This window comes from Musa acuminata, chromosome BXJ1-9, assembly GCF_036884655.1.
Source record: "Musa acuminata AAA Group cultivar baxijiao chromosome BXJ1-9, Cavendish_Baxijiao_AAA, whole genome shotgun sequence".
NCBI lineage: Eukaryota > Viridiplantae > Streptophyta > Magnoliopsida > Zingiberales > Musaceae > Musa > Musa acuminata.
The window spans coordinates 12,892,319-12,919,352 of record NC_088335.1 but is presented as its reverse complement, the minus strand read 5'-3'; the positions used below and the strand labels follow the sequence as shown (position 1 = coordinate 12,919,352).

Genomic DNA, 27,034 nt, shown 5'->3' with positions numbered 1-27,034 from the left:
GGTATCAAATAATGAAATACTCATACATGACATCCTTAGTATATGAAGTCTAAGGACCAAATATATCATTGGGATGACAAAATCGCTGTTTGACAATAAGGCATCATCAATCATTTAATATTTCGTGAGCAGATCAATCAGTGAACTCATTCTCCAATGAGCACATGCACTGTATCCCTAGTGTCCTCACACAAGCAGTTATGAGACTAGCTACATTCATCATATGGATAGGTATATAACACACTGGTCTGTCTTGTTATCTCGATGTCCCTCTCGAGTAACCTATGATAGGATTATTTAAGATCTGTGTTTAAAGGCGAATCGATCTCATTATCATGATCTCATCACGATTCGATTCTCATTGCATAGATCCATAGACATCATAATATATTCGTGCAACAGGTAATATAAAATGATAAAATATCAAAAAGACTGTGTGTCAAGTCACAGGTGTCATCACTCACATGATTGGCTTGTAAGACACCTATGACTAGTAATCTTTCACTTGACCTAAAGCCAATCACCTTTATGAGTTATCCACAAACGCAATCATAAAAACATATTCTTTTAATACTTTAGGTTATAATGCCTTAATAAATGAATAACAATTGGAACTCAAGTTGTTAAATGACATTAATTAATTTTGAACTTTTTCTCGGACCACAAGTACTTTATATTAACATGTTTAGAATTTCTATAACATGTGTTATTTTTAGATTAAAAATAATATAATATATCATAAAATATCTTCATCGATATAACAATTAAGTCCGATCATATTAAGTCCTAATATTAAATTTTAAAATCATAAAGCTTGATTACTAGCCTCAAAGTATGTCAGAAATCAACTTCTACTATTGATAATGCAATAATAATATTATATATTTTTCTTTATAAATTACATCTCTAACTAATATAAATTGTAAAGTGGACTTTCTACTTTTTAAGATAATTTACAGAATCAACACTTGAAAATATATTATTTCAGGCTAATTTAACCTCTTATATATAAATATATAATCCTTTATCCTTCATACATATCTTATTACTTTATTTATAATTTTTAATATTTTATTCCTTGATAACTCTAAATCTATCCAATATTTGAATTGTTAAATTGATATCTAGTTGGTACAAATTTGAGCATATAATAATATTTTAACTATATATGGATAAGAATTTTTTATTTAAATATTTTTTAAATCATTTTAAAAACACTAGTCTTGACTATAATTTTTATTTTTGATATTTGCTAAATAAAATTATATACTAAATCTCTTTGAGACTCAATCAATGTATTCTTCATAAGATAGTCTTAGTAATTATTGAGATGTATTCCTAAATATTTATATACAAATAGCATCAGTTGTCTCAATCAACTATATTAAAATTTTTTATAAAAATTGTTTTTAGTTTCATATAATAAACTAAGATCACTGCTAACAAGCAAAATATTATCTATATAAAGGGCCAATATAATAAACTAGCTTTTAATAACCTTCAGATATAAACGTTGATCAATAATATTTATTTTTCAAATTTAAAGATAATAATGATATTATGAAATTTTATATTCAGTTCTCTAGAAGCTTGTTTAATAAATGGATTTTCTAAATTTGCATATCAAAATATTTTTTCTTTTATTTCTTTTCTATATGAGTCTTTTAGGTTATTTAATATTAATTTTATTATATATATTTTCATTCAAAAAAATTATTTTCACACTCATATAATGTAACTTAAGATCATAATGAATTATAAATGTGATGAAATTTTTTAACAATTCCTTTTATAAAACTAAAAAGAAGATTTCATTATAATCATTGTCTTCTTATGAGAAAATAATTTTTGGTACAAGTCTGGGTATATTATCCAATATTATCCTTTTAAGTCATATTTAGTTTGAAAGATCGATTTGTAATCAATTCTTTTATAATTATTAGTCAATTCAATAAGTTCTCAAACACTATTTATGTCTATCAATTTCAACTTTTCTTTCATTGTATCATATCACTGTTTATAATTGTTGTTTTTCATGCCTTGTAAAAATGCTAAGGGATCCCTTTTAATTTCTATATGATAATTTAATTCTTTTAGAAACACCACATAATAAAAAATGATAGATCTCCTTTTCTTTTGATATATTTTTAAAACTATAGGTTGTGATTGTTCTATAAGATTATTAACAATGATATCAACATTATATGGAAATACACTAATATTATTTTCTTATTTATCTTTATCAAATCATTTAATTATTTAAGGAACAATAACTTCTTGAATAGAAAATGATAAATGAGCATTAACCTGTATCTTCTCAATATCAAGATCAAATTTTAAAAATTTTCACTCCCACTGATTTATTATTTTTTAGGAATCTTATATTATAAAATTTAACTATTCTCATACTATAATTAGAGTAATAAAATTCATATCCATTAGATTCTTCTAGATAACCAATGAAATATATAGAAATAGTTCTTGTATCCAATTTCTTTTCATATGAATTGAAGACTTTTATTTATGTAGGACAATCCTAAATATGTAAGTATCTTAAGTTATGTTTCCTATCAATCTATAACTCAAATGGAGTTAATGCAACTAAGTTACTATGAACCTTATTATTATTATTATTATATATATATATATATATATATATATATATATATATATATATATATATATATATATCATGATTCTAATTATATTTATAGGAGTATGATTTTATCTTTCAGTAATTTTGTTTTACTATGGCACACCTAGAAAGATATCTTGAGCACAAATATCTTATTTTTTTAAGGAAACCAGTAAAAGGGTCAAGATTTTAACCTGACTCATCATATCTATCATAAACTAAGTTACTATAAACATTAATATATATATATATATATATATATATATATATATATATATATATATATATATATATATATATGTCATGATTCTAATTATATTCATAGGAGTATGATTTTATCTTTCAGTAATCTCATTTTACTATGGTAGACCTAGAAAGATATCTTGAACACAAATAGCTTATTTTTTAGGAAACTAGTAAAAGGGTCAAGATTTTAACCTGACTCGTCATATTTATCATCTATATTGGATTTGATAATTTTAACAGTTCTATTTAATTATCTCTCGACTTAATTTATGTATATCTGAATGTATCAATAGCGTTAGAGCATATATGAATTAGATATATATAGTCGTATCTTAATAGATTATCTATAAAGATGATAAAACATCTCTCTCCACTAAAATAGAGCATATGGAATAACCTATAGATGTAAATATATATAATCTTAAGGAGTTTATCAAACTATATTTCATTATAATATTTGATTCTATGATTATTACAAACTCAATATTCACATTAATTTAAAAATATTTTTATTGAATTATAAATATATTGAGTTTACAACCATTAAAAGGAAGATAATTTTAGATTAAAACTAAATTTCTAAGATTATAGAAATATAGCATGTATCCTCAAGATTTAATCAAATGAATTATTTTTAAACAAAAGCGATAAATACCTACTACCATCACTTTCGCTTTAAAAATTCCATATAACGATAAATTTTATACTATTTTGATTTTCATGTTAAAATAAATATCTATACATGATTGGTAATATAAGTTGAAGTATTAAAATTAATATACCAAGTATTCGAAAGGAATTTCTATAATATTTGATTCGAAATATACAAAGGCCAGACTTATACCTTTTTCATTTGAACCAAACTTTATAGTCATTTTTCACTTGACCTTTTTTGCTATAAAAATAGCACTTTATTATGAATAATTTTTTTTATGAATTTATTTAATATTTATAAACTCAAGTGATTTGTGCTTCACCTTTCTTTTATTGTTAGACACTTCTTGAGTAGTATTCAAAATATTATGAGTCTTTCCTATTTTAATCTTAATTCTTCCTAAACACATATACTACTAGTTAACTCATTTAAGTTTCACATATCCTTTACCTGTGTTGTTGTGAAATTTAAACGAGTCAGACTAAAAAGGAAGAATAAATTATATGTGAACTCATCATGTCCAATATTTTGAGCTTCTTAGCTTTGTCAACTCATAATGAGGATATATTATATAATTCCTCAAATATTGTATTATTAAGCTGTAGTCAAATTTTTCATTGAAGTGTTAGTTAATGACTTATTAAAAAATTTAAATCAATCTTTAAATATTTTAGTATACTAGTTATATATTATAATGAAGCTTAAATATTATTAATAATTATTATAAAATTAAATATTTTAGATTTTTTAAAATTATTTATTCTATAGAACTTTCAATAGTTAAGTTTGTGATCCTTTCAACCAATTCGATCAAAGGTCTAACATACTTGGTGTAAATTATATATGCTCAAGTTATTCAAAAATAATTTGATTCAAGGACTATATGGACACTAGATGCATAAGAATGTAATAAGGGAAGTACTATAATAATAAATAAAAATATTAATACTTTAAGTTTTTAATAAATATCGAATTATTGATATAATATCTATTTTACTTTTGAGTTAAATATTTACGTATCTAATGTTCACACAAAATTTTATAATTATGAAGGACTAATACTATGTTTATGGAATAATGCTATTATCTTTGGGTATACAACACTAAATTATAAGAATATCTAAAATATTATCATCCTATCCTATTACATAATTATTCGAGATGGATTCTCCTTTAGAATTATCTAAATATATTGATTATGTGTGTTAGTATGAATATTATTATTTTTAATATCATTTAAGATTAATTCTTTAATATAATTATATAAATATATTAATCCAAACCATTTTGATAGCTATAAGACCAATACAAGAATATAAATTATTTTTTAAATATCTTATAAATGATTAAATATTTATTATAATTTACACCCTATAAGCTTGTAGTCGTAGAATATTTTGCCAGCTATAAGTCAAATGAAACTTAAGGATATAAGTTGCAAATAAGATTGACTAAAATTTTTAAATCAAATTATGTAGAAACTATTCAATAAAAAATAATCATAATAATTATTGAACATAAAATTTAATTAGTATAATAAAAATTCATATAATAATAGTAATTATGATAAAATAAAAATCATGACTTTACATGAAAATAAATATTATTTCATAACTTTTAAACATATGCTTGTGAATAACTACATAAATATCTAAAAACAATAATTAAAATTTAAGTGTCATAAATAATATAAAATTCACTAATATGTCATATTAGAAAATTATAAAAGAAATATATAATTTATAATATTTTATTTTTCATAAAATACCTTAAATTGACTAAATCATCTCTATTTAATTGGGCAAGTTTAGAATTGGGCCACCTAAATTGGGTCCATCAACTCATTAATGAGGATGCCCCTTTTTGTTGGAGTTTCTTCCACGACATTGAGTGACCACCGTAAATCATAGCGTCATTGTAAATGATAGTGATGCCACCCGAAGCAATCGTTGCCCACAACAATAATCACTGAATACAACGACATCGTTTCCCTTCAATAATAGGTGAAGCTTTCTATCACCATAGCGTGTGTAGTTACGACCCTTGATAGGGCTAGTCACGACCCATGAAGGTCATCGCCCTCTATAACTCTGCCTACCATAGTCATTATGGCTCCTCCATCTAGTGCCCACAACAATAGTTATACATGATAGACAAGGCTCCCGACTATGGTGAATTGTCATCCTTTGCTACACTACCATAGATAATAAGTTGTTGCCCTCGATAGGGCTACGACCATAGTAGGTTGTCACCCTCTATAATGTTGCTATTGATAGTAAGCTGCCACAACAACCCATTGACCAAAGTCGAAGAGTATAATTTCATCCACGATTCCAATTGTGTGGGCGAGGAAACCTTTATCAATCGCACGTAAGCGAATAGGTTGGACTCGAGTAAGTAGATAGATCGAAACATCCTTTTATAAGCAAAAGTTGGTAACATAAATAGATCTAATACTTTTATGATCTAAGGTATATTTGATTTTAAAACACACTTATGGTACCAATTGTCAATATAAAACTATCATTATTCTACTAAAAAAAATTAATATCAAAATTAAAATAAAATAATAATAGATCAAGATCAGACTCATTTAAATTTAGATGTCATGATAAATGAAATATCTCTTTTGGATATGATAACGCATTGTAGTTTATAAAAAGCAACAAGGATGTATAAAAGCTAGACTCACATTCTTTTTTTTTTCATCTTTCATATGACCACGATTAGTAATGAAAGAGATTATCGAGAAAAGAGAATAAATTTATAATATCTATTTATATATAATCCATAAGAGATTCTATTTATATATAATCAGAATTCAATTAGAATCTTAATATATTTTATCCAGTTAAATATGATCATATAATCTAACAAGCATAGTTAGAGTGACGAATGATACAAGAGATTGTGGAGATAAGGATATGGTAGGTAATTGATAGATTATAAACAGTAAAATTATATTTTACTATTCTTATGGTGGTTGCCAACTCAATAGGAAAACCCATAGCAAGTTTGCATAAATATATCATTGAGGAAAATTGATCCTAAATTAATAAAAAAAATATATTTCTATTTCTTTCTTTTAATATGCCCTAATCATATTATATGCATAATACTAAAACTATATAAAATCCCTATTTTGGTAGAGTAAGGCTGCAATTTATAGCATCTAATTCAAACTTGCCAAATTTCTTGAAGGGTAGGCGGGAAGGCGGATGAAGCGTATTTAAGCGGGATTTCGATCCCGAGACCTTTAATTGATCTTGAAGTTCATCTTTAACTGACGTAGAATCCGTGCGAAGGTTTGGCATTGGGGGCGTATACGGATCTCCCAGTCGTTCCGGATACGGTGGAATCGGGCTTCTCGGACCGCGCTGCATCCGTAAAACCCTCTCCTGGACCCAATCTCGTCCCCGGATTTCGCTGCCTGTGCTTCGATCTGCGAGGTACCCCTTTCTTCCTCTCTCATTTTGATTGTTTTTTCTTTTGTTACTCGATCTGTGTGATTCTTGTTTCGGTTTCTCTTCTTGTTCTTGTTACATCGTTCATTCAAGAAGCTTCACTAGTAGGGTTTGGAGACCAGAAGTGGTCGAGGCAATGGTAGTTTGGTCGAGATCATGGTAGTTTTGCCTACTGTCTCCCATCTAGTAGTGGTAAAGGTGGAGCTATTTGGTTGATCGATCCTTTTCTTTCGATGGGGTGCTGGATAGGTCATTGGGTCATTTCTTTTTTGCTTGCCTATTTGTTTGTTCTTATTTCTTGTGTTCATAAGATGTTTTTGTCCGCGGATTGTAATTGAAACAACAAAGTAAGCAGTGGTTAGGTGTATTACGTTCGGTTCACCGTTTCATAAATCTAGAGTTGATGCGAAACTGTCTTGATCTAACGTGACAGCTTTGATTATCTTGAAGAGTTTAGTTATATAAGTTAATTATTAGTATCTGTGAACTTATTTAATTTAATGTCCTCCTTTTTAGAAGAATGAAAATTGAAGTCCAAAGTTTACCATATGTAGTTTGATATAATTGGCTGGAAATTGGTGTTGAATCCAAAATATTTGATAGCTTAATGGGCAATTCCCAAGTCAGATAGACCTAATTTAAGTTTATCTTCAAAGTATTCTTAATATTGACCTCAGATTTGTTTCAATGTTATATGGGTGTGATTTTCACCCATCTACTTGTGATGCCCGATGTTGTATATATGTAGAACTTATTAGTCTTATAACTTGTTAGTGTGATATATAGGATTAAACATTAGTTTCACATGAATTACTTCCACGTGAACTCTGATTCAAAATTTGATGCTTCTTATGCCTAATGCAGATAATCTTCCCTTAATTTTCTGTTGACATCTCTATGCCATATCACACTTATGTTGTACTTGCCACTTCAGTAGGTCATCTATAAATTTTAAACATGTCTTCAATATCAATTTTTTTGTATATTGTATTATTGAATTGCAAATATATGATTGGAAGTTTAATGCAATAGCATATGGCTTGTCTGTGCAATATTTATTGAGACATGCAAAGGAGAAAAATTGACTCAATGCATGCCCACGAATGCTTTTCTATTTATCTCATGGTATATTTGCCCTCCGAAGCCTCTGTTATAATTTGAGTTATGGAAAGTTATTGCTTTCTTTCAAGCTATTCTAATTATGAATCTCGTTTTTGTAGGCTTACTGAACACTGATTCCAGATTTAGCTTAATTCCCATGACCTTTGGCTTGTTTTCTCATTGGTGACTTGTGCTATATTCCAGATGAGTTCAACAATACCGACATCTCCAGACATTCATCCATCGATGATGATTTCCTCATTGGAGCATCCGCATTCACAGCAATCAACAGCTTCCTCTGGTCAATCAGAACCAGAAATTGCTGATGATAGTGAAATTAAGCTGTTTTCAGTGTCTTGGAATCAAAACTATGGACGCTTTGCTTTTGGAACAAGCAATGGCTTTCGAATCTATAATTGTGATTCTCTTACAGAAGCCTTTAGGAGAGATTTTAAAGGTGGGGGCTTCAGAATAGTTGAAATGCTATTTCGTTGTAATTTCCTGGCTCTTGTTGGTGAAGACACCAACACTCAGTTCCCACCTAATAAAGTAATGATCTGGGATGACCATCAGAGACGTTGCACTTATGAACTCACATTTAGATCTCATGTCAGAGGTGTGAAATTAAGCCGAGATCTCATTGTTGTAGTTCTTGAGCACAAGATTTATGTGTACAACTTTGCAGACCTGAAGCTTGTTCATCAATTAGAGACGCTATCTAACCCCAAAGGGCTTTGCTGCCTCTCACATCATTCTAATACTTTAGTGTTGACATGCCCTGGTATACGCCGGGGAGAGGTTCGGGTCGAACATCTTTTTCTGAAGATGAAAAAGATCATTAGTGCTCATGATTCTCAGATAGCTTGCATGACCTTGACCTTGAATGGGCTGCTTCTTGCAACTGCAAGCACAAAGGGTACATTGATTAGAATATTCAATACAAATGATGGTACTCGGTTACAAGAGGTAGGACTTTAAGATTTGCCATGTGCCACTGACTTGATTTGAAAATCTAGGACAAATTTCTTTATTTTATTCAGTATTTTATTTTTATATAAAAACAGGTTGCCTTTTTCTGAACATATATTTATGAGTGGTGCATCCATCTTTGCTCATAATGGATCATTTGATGATAATTCAGATTATGTACATGAGCATCATGGCCAACCTGCTTATATTAAACATTCTTTTTGGTTTTTCTATGATTTTATATGAATTTGATAGAATACATCTTTTTCTAGGTCTTGTTGGTAAATTTAATCACTTCTTCTGTTAGTTATGCATTGCAATGTAAATTTACTAGGCATAAATAGATTTGCTTTTGCTGTATATATACAAGCTTTATACAGATGTTCAGAATTGCTGTTCACTGTTTTAAACAATGTCTCATATTTGGACCTTTTTCACACCCTTTCTTCTTTGTTTTACTCAAACTTTCCCTGTTTAGATGTGGGATGTAACAGGTTATGAGATCATAAGTTTTTTTTAAGTAAATCTATTTTTTCTGACTTCCAAAAGGGTGTAAGTGGAATCATACCAATCCAGGAGTCCCTTTTGACTCACTCTATGACCCTGTAATTCATTGAATTGGAAAGTTCCTAATAAATGCTATAGCTTGAGCAGAGCCACTTCTCCTGTATGGTGGTGCTTGAGCTTTAGGTATTTCTTTTGCACAATTGCGTGCACTATGGTACCTACACCTTCCTTTGGGCAAGCAAGGTTCACTATCGAATTGATTATTTGGGAGTCTTTCTCTCCATAGTAGGTGTCCACAAAAACCAATGTATCACTATTATTGCCATATTCTTGGTGCTTGAGCGCCCTCTTGCACATTGGAAAATTCTAAAACTGTCGCTGCTTTCTTGAATGCTCTCTGCAAGAATTTTGCCTTTCTTCTCATAATGCACTTAAATGTATTCCATCTTTCATAGGTTTAGATGTGATTTTAGTTGTACTTTGGTTTACATTTTGCCTTTCTCCTGTTCTGTCCCAGTCTGTCCTATTAGACTTTCACCCTTTAACAACCATTAAATCTCTCTCCCTCTTTTTCCCTTTTCTCTCTTTCTCTTTCCATGGAATCATAAACATAGACTTACTGGCATTTCTTCTTCCTCATACAAGAAATTTGCTCCAAAAGCTGTCATTTTAATGCATGGTTAGCATGGTGGTTAACTTGGAAAGTAGACCAGCAGCTAGCTTAACGCCACACTCACTCACCATTTTGCACAACTGCTGAACATCAATCTTGGCTATACAAAAGGTCATTAGCCTTTAAACTCATGGCTTCCAGACAGCAAAAAAGTTGTATTGCCAGCTTGGTGGTGAGATGACTTCATTTAACAATTAAGCTGGGATTTTCTACTGCACTCTTCTGCACGATTATATATATATATATATATATTCGAAGAAAAAAATGATAGAAAATCATTCCAAAGATGATTGTTAGGCTCAGTATGTCATTGAGCCTACAGGAATCATTTAACAATTTCTGATTTTTAATTTTTAATATCTTGAGTTCATACAAAGATCTTTACATTGAATTTACAAACTCTAATGTTTTTTGTCCTATTTGCAACAAAGCCTCATTAGTATTTGTCACTAAAAGTTTGAAGCTGCCTCAGTCTACTCATTATAGGTTTCTATATGAAGAATTTTTCTAACAATGCTACCTGTGATAGCAATTGCATAGATTTTTCACTAGGGTTCAGCAGAATCTTGTTTTGACAATGTGGGGACTCATGTTGCATGCAAATATACCTTATACTTATAGGACAAGTAGATATAAATATGTTAGAACATGTAAGATCAGTACGGACAATTTCATTTTAAATAAAATGGTAAGAATAAGAAAATTGGCATGATCTCTAGCAGAGTGAAAACTGTGCTTGGGACAGAGCTTACAAGATGCTTAAAACTAGATATACATGTAAATTTTGCCTGATAATGCTGGCAGAAGAATTGAGAAAGATACACTGAAGAATAGCTTATGAAGAACAAGGGCCTTTTAGTGCTAGGTCAAAATCTATTTCAGAAGATTGGTTTGGTAGAGGTGTGTCAACCATGGATCCGATTTTATTGTGGAACCAAGTTATGATATTATATTTTTTCCAAAAGATGATATATTACTGCTTCAAATTTCTACAAAATGCATTGAATAAAAAGAGATAAATCAGGGGATAAGTGCCCACCACATCGAAGATGAATGACTAACTTTAGCTTCATTGGCAAACCAATTAGCTGCTCGATTATATTCTCTATAACAACGTAAAAATGTATATGAAGTTAGTCTTTGTAGAATCAATTTGATGTGTTGAATGGTGAGCCGAAGATGCTAAGGTGGATCAGCTTCTTTGGTAAATAGATCGTAAAGTGTTGAAGAATTGGTTTCAATTTGAATGTGTTTCATTCCTTGGTCTAAGGCAAAGAGTAGGTCTTTAATTGCCAAGTCTTCACATTGTATGTCTGTTTTGATGAAGACATATTTTTCCAGTTCCTAAGCAAGCTCCCGAGTGGTTCCGTAATACAAAACCAAGCCCTCCATCCTACAAAGAAGAGGAGCCATCACTATTGAGCTTTATCCAGCCCACAGATGGTTTTTTCTATGGCAATTATAGATAATTGGTCATTTGGGTGCCTTCAAATGTGATTGATCTAGCATAGTAGCTAGTATGGGGTAAGGGCTAAGGTCATTCCCACTAGGTTGAGGGTTTCTTACTATCCAACAGAGAATCATCTCTTGCTTTTCATAAGAACCAAATCTTGTTTATATTGACAGATAATAGGAGAAAATCATGGCTTAAATTGGTGCCTTCTTTAAACCAATCACCTTGGGACCAGGTTGGTTTATGTAAAAAAGTGATGTTGAGGTTTTGTTCTCAATAGGTCCGGACACTTGAGGAAAATGGACACTGAAAGAATAGGTGTTGAATGGGGCAAGTAACAGTATGGCTTAGGTTTGTATTACTAAGCCTATTAGTTGGTCTGTATATGTAGGGATGCAAGTAATCTCCAAAGGTTATGCTAGTCATACCAGGTTTGATCAAGAACTGAATCATAATGATTAAGCAAATAGTAAGCAGCCTTATTAGTAGCCTTACCTGAAATAATTCTCTACAAACCAATACAGTATCAGAAGGCAAATGATCAATTTCTATAGATGTAATAGATTAAACTAGTGAGGGACCACAATAATTCAATAGCAACTGGATATTCCAGTAAGTGTACCATCTCTAATTCGTTTAAAAAAATCATTTTGCAATTCATGCATAGCCATGTAGCGTAGTTTGCATCCCTAGCTAGATTTATTTAAAGTTAACATTGTTCGAGGATGGATAGGATTATATTTGGCATGCATAATTTTGGACCAAAGGGTTTGATCATTGTTTAAGTAGCGAAGAATTCGAGGTGCTTGAAGAGAAAATTTAAACAAATTTAAATCCTGATGACCAAGGCTCCCTAAATCTTTAGTTCTTGTAATAGTGTCCCATTTAATGAGATGCAACCAATTTTTTTGAAATATTATTTTATCAAAAAAAGTTTTACTCAAAATTTTAATTTTATGTAACATCGATATAGGCATCGAAGTTACACTAAATGTATGTAATGGGAATTGAATTGAGAATTGATTTAATTAGGACCACCTGACTAGCTTGTGAAAGATAATTATGCTGCTAATGGGCTAATTTGGATTGGATTTTGTTAAGAAGGTCATCATGGTAAGAAGAAGATAATTGTCTTGGAGAAACCATAACTCCAAGATATTTGAAGGAAAAATTACCCTCTTTGAAGCTGAAAAGGGAACAAATATTATTTTTAACATGTCTGGGAGTAGATTTAGGGAAATATATCTCTGATTTAGTGGGATTAATTCTTTGATTTGTTAAGATCTCATTAATCGAGAAAATGGAGTTGATTGTTTGACATAATTTTTTTTTAGCTCTAAAGCATAATAAAGTATCATCTGTAATCGTTATATAACTAAGTTGACAATTAGAGCTAAAGTGGAAGGGTATAAGTTTCTTTGAGATGTGGCTTGGTTTAGGTGTGTAAAGGTCTGTGCTACCAGGATAGATAGAATGATAGATATGGAGACAAGGGGTCCTCTTGTCTCACCCCACAATGACTTTTGAAAGGACAAGAAAGCTGACCATTAATTAGAAATTAGAAGGAAGAAGAGGAGATGCAAGAATAAATCCATTGCATAATTTAGGTGGGTAATTCATTAAAGTACGAACTTACATAATAGCATCCCATGAAAGTCTATCAAAGATTTTTTCTAAATCAATTTTAACTATGACCAGTGGGCTTTTACCTGTAGAAGAATATATAGAGTATATTGCTTCTTGAGCAATCAATATATTATCATGAATGTTTCGGCCTAGAATAAAGGTCGATTTCTCCCCATTGAAAAGGTGAACGAATGATTTTAGTTGGTTTGTGAGAACTTTAGAAAGGATTCTATTGTTTACATTTGATAAAGCAATAGGCCTAAAATGATTTATAGTGGTTGGATTTTTAACTTTATTATAAAAGTAAAAAAGGTCTTAGTCCAACTAGGGGGATAAAATTATGATGAAAGAACCAATTAAAGACATTATGCATGGAAAGGGCAATAATGTCCCAAAAAGATCTATAAAGTTCTCCCATAAATCCATCAGGTCTTGGGCATTTGTCAAGCCTCATGGAAAGAACAGTCTAATGTATTTCGGTAAGTGAGAAAGGTTGAATAAGAGTAGACTAAATGTTAGAATTTGAGTTCTCCAAAGAAAGCCAAGGAGTAGTGGAGTTAACAGGTGGCTGATAGTTCCATAGATTAATGTAATGCTTATTAAAGATAGATAAAATATTCTTATTGTCATTGATATCCTTTATAAAATTACACCTTCTAAGATAAAATTATTAGCCCGCCATTTGAGATTGATTTGTTTAAGTAGCGCTAAGGTGATAATTATAAAGACATTTAAGCTGTTGGCAGTCATGATCTGAAGGTTAAGAATAATCTAAAGAAGCTTCTAAAGCAGTTGTGGATTCATTGGTAGAATTCAGTCTGTGCTCCAACATTTCTAGGCACTTCTTATTCCAAGTGGAAAAAGCAATTATAGTCTTACACAGATTGTGGTGGAAATCATTAAGGGGATCTCTGTATATAGTGGAGGGACAGGTCCAGATAGTGGTAACTAAGTAAGCAGTTTCAAGATAATAGGTCCAGAAATTTTGAAAACAAATAAGTTTCGTAGGAGTTGTATTAGGAAGTAACTTCATTTTTAAAGGAGCATGATCCGAAAATTGTCTAGGTAAATAAAATACTAAATAATGACCAAAGAATTGCATCCAATTCACATTACCAAAAACACAATCAAGATGGACTAATATACGAGAAGAACCATGTCTATTATTACACCATGTGTACTTAGAACCAAAAAAACCCAAATCAATTAGACCACAATGTTTAATAAAATCTCGAAAACATCGAGTAGGAACATTGGCTGGAAAAGGACACTGTGGGTCTAAAATACAATTAAAATCACCAAGAATACACCAAAGTAAATCGAAAAAGTCTAAATCTTCAAGAATTGACCATAAATGATTAAGCACAAAAGTTATGATATTATGGACACAGGAAAATATTCTCATCAATTTGGATTCTGGATATCCAGGTTCCATAGGTCCTGTTGTATGTTTAGAAGATGAAAACTGGTTGTGTACTGCTAATTTTAAGTATTGGACTACCAACATCTTTCACTTGTTTTGTATAGGACAAATTTGTTCCACCTTCTCGAAAAGTATTTCATGATGGATCAAACCATGCCAAATCTCAGAATTATCATAACAGAAATATTTGAGTGTAAATCCGAGACCCCAATCTTCGATTAGGTTGAATCCAGGTTAAATCCTGACCTATTAGTAACCCTTGTTTGGAGTATTACTGCACATCCATGGTGTGGTTTGAACTTGAGGCTTAAGAATTAAAGTTCATGGAATATAAGTCATATCTGCAGTGGCTACTCCAAGTCAATGAGTTATGAGGGAGATAAGATGAAGGACCGGGTATATGTAGATGCACAATTTTTTCTTTTTCTGTTTACTTTTCATTTTCTTCCCTTTCCTCCCTAACCTCCCTAGTTTGTGAGCCAATGATTTCACAATGAGGATTGTTTACTCAAAGTGGCCTTATCTTGTTTAGTGAATTTTGTATCTCCTCATCATGCTTGTTACCAAATATGATGATAATTCTGACGTGTGTTGTTGAATTTGCTTGTTTACTTGCTTCTATGTCCATTTCAGTTCTTACTCTATTTTTGCAGATTTGATATGTATTAATTACTCATGTCAGATAAATTAACAAAATTGTAGGTACGCAGAGGACTAGATAGGGCTGATATATATAGCATTTCTTTCTCTCCAAATGCACAGTGGCTGGCAGTCTCTAGTGATAAAGGGACTGTCCATGTGTTCAGTCTTCGAGTTATAGCTGCTCGAGGAGATGCTTCCACCCAGCTTGTAGCTGCTCAAATTCCAGGAAATGTGCAGCAGAATGCCCTCATCTCTGCGAAAACTGGAGGCAACACTAACTCATCATTCCATTTTATAAAAAGTGAGATGATTCGTGCCGTTGTGTTTCTTTTTTCCATTTTGTTCTATGTAGTTTATGTTTTGATTGGGGGAAAATATGTGTTGCGAAGGATAGGAATTTCCTGTACACTAAAAAAGTTCTTATATATACTCTTACAAACCTAAGCAACACATTTAAGCCCCTGATAGTTGTCCAATCATTGGCCATGATAGTTGTTGAACATCTGGCTGTATAGAGTGATCTTGTAATCGCTTAAGATTAACTTTAGTGACTCGCAATTCTAACCGTCAACCTGGGTCCTAATGATATCTGACAGGAAGGTGGGATTTCTAAAGTTTATAGGGTTATAGGAAATTTGAATTTCTGGAAGAGTAAATAACATATCATGAAACTTTAAAGCGTCACATCTGAACCTTTGATTGAAACCGTAAGAATAATGTCACCAGTTTGTTTAGATGTAGTTGTTTTTCTTAGCTACAATTTCTAAAATGCATATGACAGTCCGGGGCTATATCAGATACCAGTTGAACCAGTAAACACCGGTATAACCAAGCACCGATAATGAAGCACATTACTCATTATTATTATTATTATTATTATTACTAGTACTACTGCTACTACTACTATTATTACTCTTATTGTTATTTACTGATAGCAGGTTGCACAAGTTGATTTACCACTCGGTAGATATCATATGTTGAAACTGTTGTTGGACTTGTACTTAAGACCTTATCTGATGCTGAGTTAAAAGATGTAGAGCTTCTTTGAGCTATAGTTCATGGTTTCCAAGGTGATTAGTAGTTGACTTATCTCTACATATATTGCAGGTTTTCATTCTATCATTTTGTCATGGAAATTGATGATTAAGTTTTAATACTGCAACCTACTGGAGCATTTCCACATACATCATATGGTTTAAAACTTAGAACTTGAAGTTTAAGTGTAGTTTGTTCTCATGTGTTCGAACAGATGAAAATGTTGACTAGCTAATCTATGTTACCCACAGGCTTACGGGACATAAAAAGGGGCAAAAAACCAAGGGAAAAATGCCAACTACTTAATACAGAACTACAATTTGCTTTCCATTACTGACAGTGCGATGCATTAGAATGTGAAAAAAGGAACTAAAACTTTTTGACTATCCATTTAATACTTTGCGCTTCTCATTATAGATGTATGATTTGGTAAAAAGGAATCATTTATGTAAACTGCAATCATCAGGTGTCTTACCAAAGTACTTCCGTTCTGAATGGTCATCCGCTCAGTTCCATCTAGCAGAAGAGACATACCATATTGCTGCATTTGATGCTCAAGACACAGTTATGATTGTTGGAATGGATGGCAGGTACTGCTCCAATCTTATACTATGATTTTGATTTGGAAAGCATAAAGAAGCTTTGTTGGAACACAATTAGAATAACACCCACAAGAAGAGAGAAAAGAGCGATTATGGGGCCAAGAAGAAAGATAAATAATCTTTAAGACATTGTTAGATTTGATTGCTGGTAAAAATTTAGTGTTCTGACTCTATTGTTATATGAATTCTCAAAATTGATTCCGCTCAATTTCGTGTTCAGACTTCCTGGGACTGTAACGGATGTAGTATTGTTTCCAATTAAGAAACCAAAATATGAAGTTTATATTCTCTATAAGGATCCCACTAAGATTCAAACTATTTCCTTTCAAAGAATGAAAGAAATTTAGGAACAAAAAGAAAAGGTAAAACATAGAAGAATGGAGTCTTGATCGAGTTTAGAATCAGAACTTTTACACCTTGCACCTTTCTTCTGTGGCTTAGTGCACGACAAATGTTTTTAGCCTGTGATTGCTCAGTATTTTGTTTTGTTTTGTTTTTTGCTTTATTTTACTTCCTGGATTAGCAAGGGTAAAGAATTGAAGCTAGAACCTAGAAAAGAAAAATACACTCATCTAATTTAAGCTTGCAGCGACTTGATACCATGTCTGTTCTCTATAGCAAAAGGGTTGGTAGTCTTGCTTTAGATACTTGCTTTCTTCTGGTTTATGTTGTGTCCTTATGTAATACGCAATTGAGTAGACCTTTGTGTTCTTTGAAGCTTATTGCGACAGCTCGATTTATTCAGGGATCTGATCTGTGTATCCGCACTAAATATCTTTCTTCTTTCTTTCCTCTTTTTGGCTCCAGCTTCTATAAGTGCACATTTGACCAGGTGAAGGGCGGGCAGATGGTACAACAGGATCATATGCGCCTGTTGAAAAAAATCTGATTGCCATCAGCCACTGAAAAGTACGCAACTTGGCGGATTGCTCTGCTCAATCTGCACACCTGACTGTGATTTGACCCTTCCTTTTTACCTTTGTAAAAACCTTCCGAAGTAAGTGCAACTTCATCTGATACTGGTGATCTGCTGATATATCGATTCATTTCTTGTTGATCATGCCATGTTTTTTTTTTTGCATTTAATTAGCTCTATTCACTGGCAGAATGATGCCCCAAAAGAAAATAATAATGTCAATACAAATATAATGAAATAGAATCTCTATTAAGATGACCGCAGAATCATAATCACTTGGGATTAATTCCATGGATATAATAAATTTTTTTATTAAGTTAGTTGTTTTTATTAATTTCTAGTAGGACGTTCGATCTTGCTTATACTAATTGTCATTGTAGTATCAATGCCACCTTAACACATGTATATTATAATTTAAGCGATCAATGTCTTGTCACAGTAATTTTTTTAAGAAAGATTTTAATTTTCAAATCGAAACCCATTTCAGCAATCTTATGATGACATCAATTTTTACAATCTAAAGCCACTAAATCAAATAATAAGACCTTGAAGTGACATACAAACCTACTACAAGTATTTTCTTTCATTATTTATCCATGTAAAGCAAGACTCTTAAAACTCTGTGTGATATCCATTTCAACGATCTTTTACATAATTACGAGAACAAGATCTTGGATGATATATTGATTTTACCGTTTAATATCTCTAAATCAAATAACAAACGAATAAAAATGAGCATAATATCAAACTGCATGATCCATCAGCAGTGCTGAGCAATATTTATACTAAACCACAATGAAAGGACATGGAGTTCGTTTCTTGAGACACTCCACATTAGCTGATCCTTTAAGAGGAGGCCAAATTAACTTACCACAAGTCCTTCACAGAGGCCACCACTCGATAGATACAGTTATTGACGATTGTTGTATCGAAAGCAACCAACACAACAACCAACCATTATAACAATGTGAAAAACCCTCGATCTAAATCCCACTGAAATATAGTTGCAGCTCCCACAACATTGTGAGGATCACTAGGGTATCTGGCACGCCAAACAATACAAGAATGATTACACGAACGAAGATTAATATATGTTAAAAGAAACATGAGAGGTGGTTGGAAAGTCTCCATGTTATATAAATAACTTTCATCGATTATGCGGCATTGGAGTTTTTCAGTATTTACTTTATATCCAGCGACATAGGAATCTTAAAATGCAGTAACCCGGAATCATTTAACAGAAGTTGCGAGCAAACAACAAATGTTTACCTGCATTTATTACAGAGATCATTTGTGCTGCACCATCTGCTGCTACCTGTTACAATCCTGTGGCATATCAGAGCTTTGATCTTCCTGCAGTGGAGCCCCCTAAAGCAATCATCACCTTGCCAATGGCTTTCCTATCTTTAATAGCAGCAAAAGCCAGATCTGCCTGTCAATTGAAAAAGAACAGGGTACGTGAGTCTCTTCGATACATAACCAGCAAAGCTGCAAAAAAAAATTAAGAGAGATGGTAAATAACAGACTACCAAAATAGGCAAGTGATTTTATTGGCTGTGCAGATTTTATTTTATTAAAAGGTTTCAACTGCATAAAATGGTGCCCAAGATGATTGTCAGTGACTCAGGACAGGTATCTGTCCTCGAAGCAAGCTTACAATGACATGGTAAAAAACAAATGAATAATTCTGCATCAATATCTTGCAAATTGCAACAGCTGTTCTGATGATCTAGAGAACTTTCAACTTTCTCATGGATTTTACTTTACAATTCTCAGCTAAGACATCATATAAATGAAATACATTCAAGTTATATGCAAAAGCTTAAAAAACAATCACGTTCAACTACAGAAGATATTCTTGTCTAAACCAAGTTAACATGAGTTGATACCTGTGATAAACTATAGGAATGAGATATATGAACAGTTAACAACCCCTTTGACAACCAGGATAGCAGCTCCTCAAGAGAATTTCTTAGGATATGTGGTTGATGCAGTTTGTAGCTGCCCCAATAAAGTCCATGAACTGTCCAGTTCTGGAGCAAATTGCACAAGATAATAAGTTATCACTAACATATATTCTTTAAAGAAAAACAAGAAATTACCAATGATCAAGAAAAAGAACAAACTTTCTTTCAAACACTAGAAATCGACACCCTGCACCCATTTATACTACAAAAAGGTGGAACCTTATTTAAATTGCATACATTTGTATACTGAAATTGGTTAAAAAAACACACTTCTTTGGCAACACATACCTACCTTCATCACAATGCTCCATACAAAAAATGTTGAAATTTTGTTTAATCAGCAAGATTATTACATAACTAATCTATTGGTTTAAAATTGAAACTTATGTTAGCCACTAGAAATTCAACCATAATTACCAGAAGATAATAAAAATTGACTAGGCATCAAAAAGCATAGTTAAACCTTAAAAAAATGCATAACCATGAACAAACAATCACAACGAACAGTAAATCCATGAAAAAGATGTGGCCGTCCATATCCAATTCGTGTAGATAATCTATGATCGCTACCTTCACAAGAGCAATATTTGCTGGGATGACTGGAACTTCACCACTTGCAAATCCAATGATAAGAATATTTGCGCCCCAGTTAAGAAGCTTCATGCACTCTTTTGTAAGTTTACCCCCAACTGGATCATATAGAACATCAACTCCTTTCAGATTTCTCGACTTGAGGAAATTCTTCACACTTTCAATGATGTTCCCCTTTCCCAAGTCAACGGCATAATCGACACCCAGCGACTTGAGAAATTGCACCTTTTCATCACCCCTGAAATTTGGTGTTCAGATGAACTTTAGATGTATTCCTTGACTCTGAGACAAGCAAATCGTATTACAGAAAAAAGACTCAATAAATGCAACATCGTAATGCTTGGATTTCAAACTAACCTTGCGACAGCAATAACAATTGCCCCACAAACTTTTCCTATCTGCACAGCTGAAATACCAACACCACCAGCGGCACCAAGGACAAGCAGTACCTACAATTTTCCATACTTTTTTGGTGTTAATCATCTTAAAGATATAATGTTGGTATTGTTTGTGTGGCAGACGAGTTACAATTGTTGATCTTGTTTGTGACAGATAAGTTGTAGTTGGCTTGTCCCATTCGCTATTAGTTGCAAAAATCATTGGTAAACCAGAAAAGCATGTGATTGTGCATATTAAGTATTGAAAATTTAACACAGAAAACCAAAGCTTTAAGATGTCGTAAAGGTTTTGGTTATTGTAGTTAGCATGCTTGTAAGCAACAATATGATTTTACAGTTGGCAAAAACAAGAAACAAAATGACTATGCTTTATGTTGCAGTATTCTGTACCCGACTCTTGTTTAGGGATGATGCGATATATGTTCTCACAAACCAGCTCATTCAACGTGTATTCTGTTTCTTGCAATTCTTATGTCCATCTATAATTTTTCTTAATTTATCAAAGCCTGATTCCACTTATTATGCTTTCTCAGATCATGCCTCTTTTTCACTAAAACATGACCATATTTCTTTGTTGGTCCAAGATGTCCTGTCCTGTTATATACATTTTCGTTTACAATATCTTCAAACATTACCTACCAAGTCAACAACATCATATAATATGGTGCAAAGCTTCTTCTTTCTAATGGTACAGAATACTTTTTGTTTGGAAGTATTATAGCGTTAACTTTATCAGCAAGCGACAATTGATGATTTTCATTTCTGAATGTGGCTGCTCATCATTGAATATGATGCATTTAGCTCATGGGCTCTTCTTCATCTTAGAAACTTGTCCTCTCTCCAATAAAATCTAGAACAAAGTAATTGCAACAGAACAGAGAAATTGCAACAACATATACCTACTGATTTTTGGAATAAAAAGGAAAAACTAGACTCAGATTATCAGTCTGAAATCTAAGATAGTATCATGTTTTTTTTCTCAGATTATTTACTTTTAAAATATTATTTTATTCTTTGTACACATCTTGCCATGATTTTTTGGATATTAGAAATGTAGATCCAGTGACTCAAAATGAATTTAATCAATTTAAGCACGACACTGCAAGAAGCTAATCTCATAAATGCAAAAAAAAAAAAAAATTATATCTTAATATGAAAGATTAATGAGGTTTGACTTCAGTTCAAGTACCATTAGTTAAATTGAACTGATAAAAAGATAAGAAAATATTTAGAGAAAGACAAACCTGACCAGGTTTTAGTTGTGCTCTATGAACAAGAGCTACATGTGAAGTCCCAAAAGCAACAGGTAAAGCAGCAGCAGCAATTAGGTCACATCCCTCGGGCACTAAGAATCTGTCTCCAGAACCCATGTAGCAACAAGATTAGATCGATCTGATTAATCAAATTTTGTCTAAGAAACCTGAAGTGAGCTTGGGTAGTCAACAAAGCACATGTTCGGCATTTTATTATCAACTTGCAACTACTTCCATCCAGTGATTTAAAAAGGCGCTCGGGCGCTCACCTAGGCGCTCGGGCGAGACGAGGTGAGGCCCGAGGGCCTCGCTAATCTCTCAGGCGGCACGCTTCAAGCAGGCGCTGCCTGGGTGCTCGCCCGAGCCCAGGCGCTGGGCGCTTCGGGCGAGCGCCTGGGTTAACCAAGGCGACCGAACCAAGATTTTAGGTCTGGTTCGGTCCTGGTTCGGTCTCTGATGGTTAGTTGGTTCAATCGAACCAACTAAAATTGATATAAGTGAGAACCCAACCCTAACCCTCGCCGCTGCCGCTCCCGATCCCGATCTCGTTGCTCGCCGCTGTCGCTGCTCGCAAACGCTGCCTCTATCGTCGCTCGCGCCTCCCGCTGCTCGCCGCTGTCACTGCTCACAAACGCTGCCTCTATCGTCGCTCGTGCCTCCCGTTGCTCGCCGCTCCTGCTCTTGCTCCCGCTGCCACTACTCGCCGCTGTCACTACTCACAAACGCTGCCTCTGTCGCTGCTTGCCACTCCTGCTCCCGCTCCCGCTATCGCTGCTCGCAAATTCTGTTGCTGTCGCCGCTCGCGCCTTCCGCTGCTCGCCGCTCCTACTCCCGCTCCCGCTCTTGCTCCTACTGTCGTTGCTCGCCGCTGTCACTACTCGCAAACGCTGCCGCTGTCGCCGCTCGCGCTTCCCGCTGCTCGCCGCTCCTGCTCCCGCTCCCGCTGCTCGCCGCTGTCGCCGTTGCCTCCTTACACTCCGCTGCCGCTGCCGCTTCCTCTTTTCTCAGTCAACAGACTCAGCACCCCCTTACACTTCCTTCTTCTCCTTCTGTTAACAGTATACAATATACTATATATTGTTAATATTGTTAGGTTTATTTAAAATTATTAATTTTTAATACTGTTAATAGATTTTCTTAATTTAATAACATATTTTAATTTAAAATTTTAAATAATTATATTTATTAATTATATTATATATTTTTATATTTTAGCGCCTCGCTTCGCTCGAGCGAGCGCCTAACGCCTCGGGCGTTTTTGGACCTTGGCGCCTTTTAGCGCCTAGCGCTTTTTAAATCACTGATTCCATCGAATAAGCAATGCATAATCATAACCCCGACCAATGATCAATAAATTCCCAATAATTAAGTTTTGATTATGATCATAAGCTTCCTGAAATTCTTCATAACAATAATTTGATGTTCTTTCTCTAAATTACTTGAAAGCATGAAAAAGGACTGTTGGTTTATTTTCCACTAAGTTCATGTTTTATATATGTATTCTGACATCATTAGAGTGTAAACGACTATGAAATTCTGGGGTAGTGCTTAATTAGGATTTATATTTTTATACATAAAATTAAATGGCATAAGAAATATTCAACAAAATAGCCCTCCAAATTTTCGACACGACGCAGTCAACTATATGCGACACCACACAAAATACTAATCTTTTCGCTCAAAATGAATCCCTGAGGATTGAAGAGTTGAGTTCCTCCATCATCGAATCACCCTTTCTTATAAAGAAAACCTAGTCAAAATGAATCGAAAAGTCGAGCATCAGAGAGAGGGCAAGCAAAAGAGAGCTCACAGGTCTTTCTCGTCGACGACAATGAACTCGGCAAAGGACCCGAGGGCAGCAAAGGAGCAAACTTTATCCCCGACCTTGAACCTGGAGACGCCGCTTCCGACGGATTCGACGACGCCGGAGTAGTCGGAGCCCGGGATGAAGGGGAGGGGGGGCTTCTCCTGGTAACGGCCCAGTATCTGGAGGTAATTGGCGAAGTTGAGGCTCGTGGCCCGGATCCGGACTCGGACCGAGGTCGAGGAGGAGATCGCGGGGACGGGGTGGAATTTGGTGACCGCCGCGATCGGGGACGAATCGGAGGTCATGGGGACGGTGGGATCACCGAGCTTCATGCAGACAAGCGCCTCCATGACAGTGAAGAGAGAGAGAGAGAGAGAGAGAGTCGTGTAGGAGACGGTGCGAGGGTTGGCAAAATTGCATATATGTAAAGGTCGTGATTTGTGCTTTTTTTTTCCTTCTAAATAGGCAATTTATCAAGAAAAAGCCGGTCGTATTGATGATGTTTTTTATGTATTTATTTTTAAATGATATTTTTATGGGTCGATTCGATTCGATTCGATTCGATCGAGGTGATTTGGATTGGAGCATTTTGGATCGAGTTAGGTCCGATCTAAATGGATCCGATCAAATCTTACTAAATTTATGAATGAGTGTAATTCGAGCATAATCAATATATTTTTATCAAATCATTTCATAATTTTTTCGGAACTATTACTCTATTATTATTCTAAGACATTTAGCATCATTTTTTTTAATTTTTTTAGGATAATTTTTTTAAAAGGTATTTTTGGGTTGAAAATATATTTTTATCCAAACTTTTCTAAAACTATTAAGGTGAGATGATAATACGTTTAGTATTATTATTTTTTCTATTTTGTATAAATTTAGAGTGATTAATTTTTAAATAAAATATTTTTAAGTTGAATATGTGATTGAGTGTAACATAAGTATAACTCTTTAAATTTTCATCAAATATATCAAAACTTTTCTAGAACCATTGGGTGAGATAATAATATGTTATTATCTTTTTTTATTTTTTATGATTATTATTTTTTGAAATAAGATATTTTGTGTTGAGTCTATGATCAAGTGTAGTTCTTTAAATTCATCAGACATATCCAAACTTTTCTTGAACTAATAATGTGAGATGCTAATATGTTTATTATTTTTATTTTTATTTTTTCAATAAATTTAGAATAATTAATTTTTAAAATAAAATGAATCTATGATGGAGTATACCTCTTTTAATTCTTATTAAACCTATCCAAACTTTTCATGGACTACTAGGGTAAAATGTTAATATATTATTATTATAATATAAATTTAGAGTGATTAATTTTTTAAATAAAAATATTTTTTATTAAATCTATAATCAAGTATGACTCGAGTGTAACTTTTTAAAATTTCATCAAACATATCAAATTTGTCTTGAAATATTAGGGTGAGATGGTAATATGTTATTATCATTTTTTTAATTTTTGTATGAATTTAAGATGATTAATTTTTAAAATATGATATTTTTATGTTGAATCTATGATAGAATATAACTCGAGTTTAACTTTTTGAATTCATTAAGCCTATCAAAACTTCTCTTGAAATATTAGGATGAGATGCTGATATTATTATCTTTCTTTTTAATGAATTTTGAGTGATTAATTTTTGTATGAATTTTTATCAAACCTATTCAAATTTCTCATAAATTACTAGAATGATATGTTAATATGTTATCATCATTTTTTATATATATAAAATTATGATAATTAATTTTTGAAGTGGGAGAATAAGGAGGAGGAGGTAGAGATAGAGGGAAACTAAGAGAGAGGAGGGTAAGGAGAAAGAAGCCAAATGGTGGAGGTGGAATGGGAGGAGACAGTGTGGAAGTGGAGAAGACAGTGTAATAGAATTTGAAGGAAAAAAAAAAGAAGTGACTTAAAAAGAATAAATTAAATATTTATATTTTTATTAAATCAATTTAGTTTGATTTATGTCAAGCAAATTGATTCAGTCTAAATAACTTAAGAGTCAGGGTCAATAGACATCGATTATTTTTATTTTTATTTTATAAAAATATTTCGATTTGATTAAAAAAATCCCTTCATAAAAATTAAATATTAGGTAGTGTTGGGTTATAAGATAAACTATTAATGCTCCTATATATATATATATATATATATATATATATACACACACACTTCAAATTCAACTCACAGAAGTCCCGAGTAGGTTTTGTAACCGGCAATTAAACGAGAAAAGTCTTATTAATTATGGTGGGTGAAACCCGTAAATGCTCCAAAAGCCGTTGAACCGATTCACTTGAACTCTATTTTAGGTTAGCCGAATTTGGTTCACCTTCCACCAAATTGACTTAAAAATCTCTAAAATAACTAAAAAATACCAATAAAATAAGTATTTATAATTTGTGTATTATTTTTATCTTAAAATTTTGGAGACGAGTTCGACAAACTTCAAGCATTACATTCGTACATGAATTATGTTAAACTCGATTTCATATATCAGATCGGACTATATGGTTAATGTCGAGATAAATTGCAGAATTGAATTTAACATAGTTTATTTACGGGTGCAACGCTAAGAAGTTTGTTTGTGCAACTCCGTTAATCATTCAACAAACAGAGTATAGTAACTCCATTGGCTCGATTTAGGATTTCAATCTTTTAGGTTAATTGTATAAAGGAGTGTAAGATATTTTATTTATAAGTGGGACAATAATGTTTATTTCGATAATCTCAATCCTTCAATCCAGCAGACAAGTTTATAGGTATAAATTAGTATTTTAATTAGTTTTTCTTATTTTTAAGGTGATCTTAGGGGTTTTTCTTGAATCGAATTTGAAGAGTAGGATGCTCCCAAAGTTTAAGTAAAAGACAATCAAAACATATCGTAAATATATTTTATTTTAACTTAATAATTTTTTTTTATCATAAATAATTTAAATTATTTTGATCAATACAATAACTTTTGATCTTCTACTATTTATGACACCCATATGTATATGTATATATATATATATGTATATGTATATATATATATATATATATATATATTGGTCA

General features: G+C 32.5%; 2 protein-coding genes across 5 annotated transcripts; one reads left to right on the top strand and one right to left on the bottom strand.

The window, feature by feature from the left end:
- Window positions 1-6,748: 6,748 nt before the first annotated feature.
- LOC135587015 (autophagy-related protein 18d-like) lies at window positions 6,749-18,023 on the top strand. Of its 2 annotated transcripts, none has more exons than XM_065083232.1 (5): window positions 6,749-6,985; window positions 8,306-9,067; window positions 15,455-15,695; window positions 16,896-17,019; window positions 17,839-18,023. In XM_065083232.1, exons 2-5 carry the CDS (start codon window positions 8,306-8,308, stop codon window positions 17,918-17,920), a joined length of 1,209 nt encoding a protein of 402 aa, XP_064939304.1. In that variant the 5' UTR covers window positions 6,749-6,985; the 3' UTR covers window positions 17,921-18,023. The 2 variants fall into 2 exon arrangements, with proteins under 2 accessions (XP_064939304.1, XP_064939303.1); XM_065083231.1 differs by having other exon boundaries at window positions 8,221-9,067.
- A 662-nt stretch (window positions 18,024-18,685) lies between these two features.
- LOC103973943 (uncharacterized) lies at window positions 18,686-24,391 on the bottom strand. 3 transcript variants are annotated; one of them, XR_670866.3, is made up of 7 exons: window positions 23,967-24,386; window positions 22,148-22,256; window positions 20,863-20,954; window positions 20,485-20,743; window positions 19,837-19,980; window positions 19,217-19,379; window positions 18,686-18,989 (listed from the first exon to the last, which is right to left on the bottom strand). XR_670866.3 is itself a non-coding variant. In XM_009388621.3 (6 exons), the coding sequence occupies exons 1-6, from the start codon at window positions 24,311-24,313 to the stop codon at window positions 19,284-19,286; spliced, it is 1,047 nt and encodes a 348-aa protein (XP_009386896.1). In that variant the 5' UTR covers window positions 24,314-24,386; the 3' UTR covers window positions 19,061-19,283. The 3 variants fall into 3 exon arrangements, 1 of the variants encoding a protein (XP_009386896.1); XR_010479521.1 differs by lacking the exon at window positions 19,837-19,980 and having other exon boundaries at window positions 23,967-24,391; XM_009388621.3 differs by lacking the exon at window positions 18,686-18,989 and having other exon boundaries at window positions 19,061-19,379.
- Window positions 24,392-27,034: the final 2,643 nt, after the last annotated feature.

Excerpts from the sequence above, each read along its gene's own strand:
- LOC103973943 (XM_009388621.3), bottom strand. The coding sequence starts at position 24,313 with ATGGAGGCGCTTGTCTGCATGAAGCTCGGTGATCCCACCGTCCCCATG. Across the intron at positions 22,257-23,966 it reads GTCGTCGACGAGAAAGACCT|ATTCTTAGTGCCCGAGGGAT; the intron begins GTGAGCTCTCTT and ends TTCTGGAGACAG. Across the intron at positions 20,955-22,147 it reads CACAACTAAAACCTGGTCAG|GTACTGCTTGTCCTTGGTGC; the intron begins GTTTGTCTTTCT and ends GGAAAATTGTAG.
- LOC135587015 (XM_065083232.1), top strand. The coding sequence starts at position 8,306 with ATGAGTTCAACAATACCGACATCTCCAGACATTCATCCATCGATGATG. Across the intron at positions 9,068-15,454 it reads ATGGTACTCGGTTACAAGAG|GTACGCAGAGGACTAGATAG; the intron begins GTAGGACTTTAA and ends ACAAAATTGTAG. Across the intron at positions 15,696-16,895 it reads ATCATTCCATTTTATAAAAA|GTGTCTTACCAAAGTACTTC; the intron begins GTGAGATGATTC and ends TGCAATCATCAG.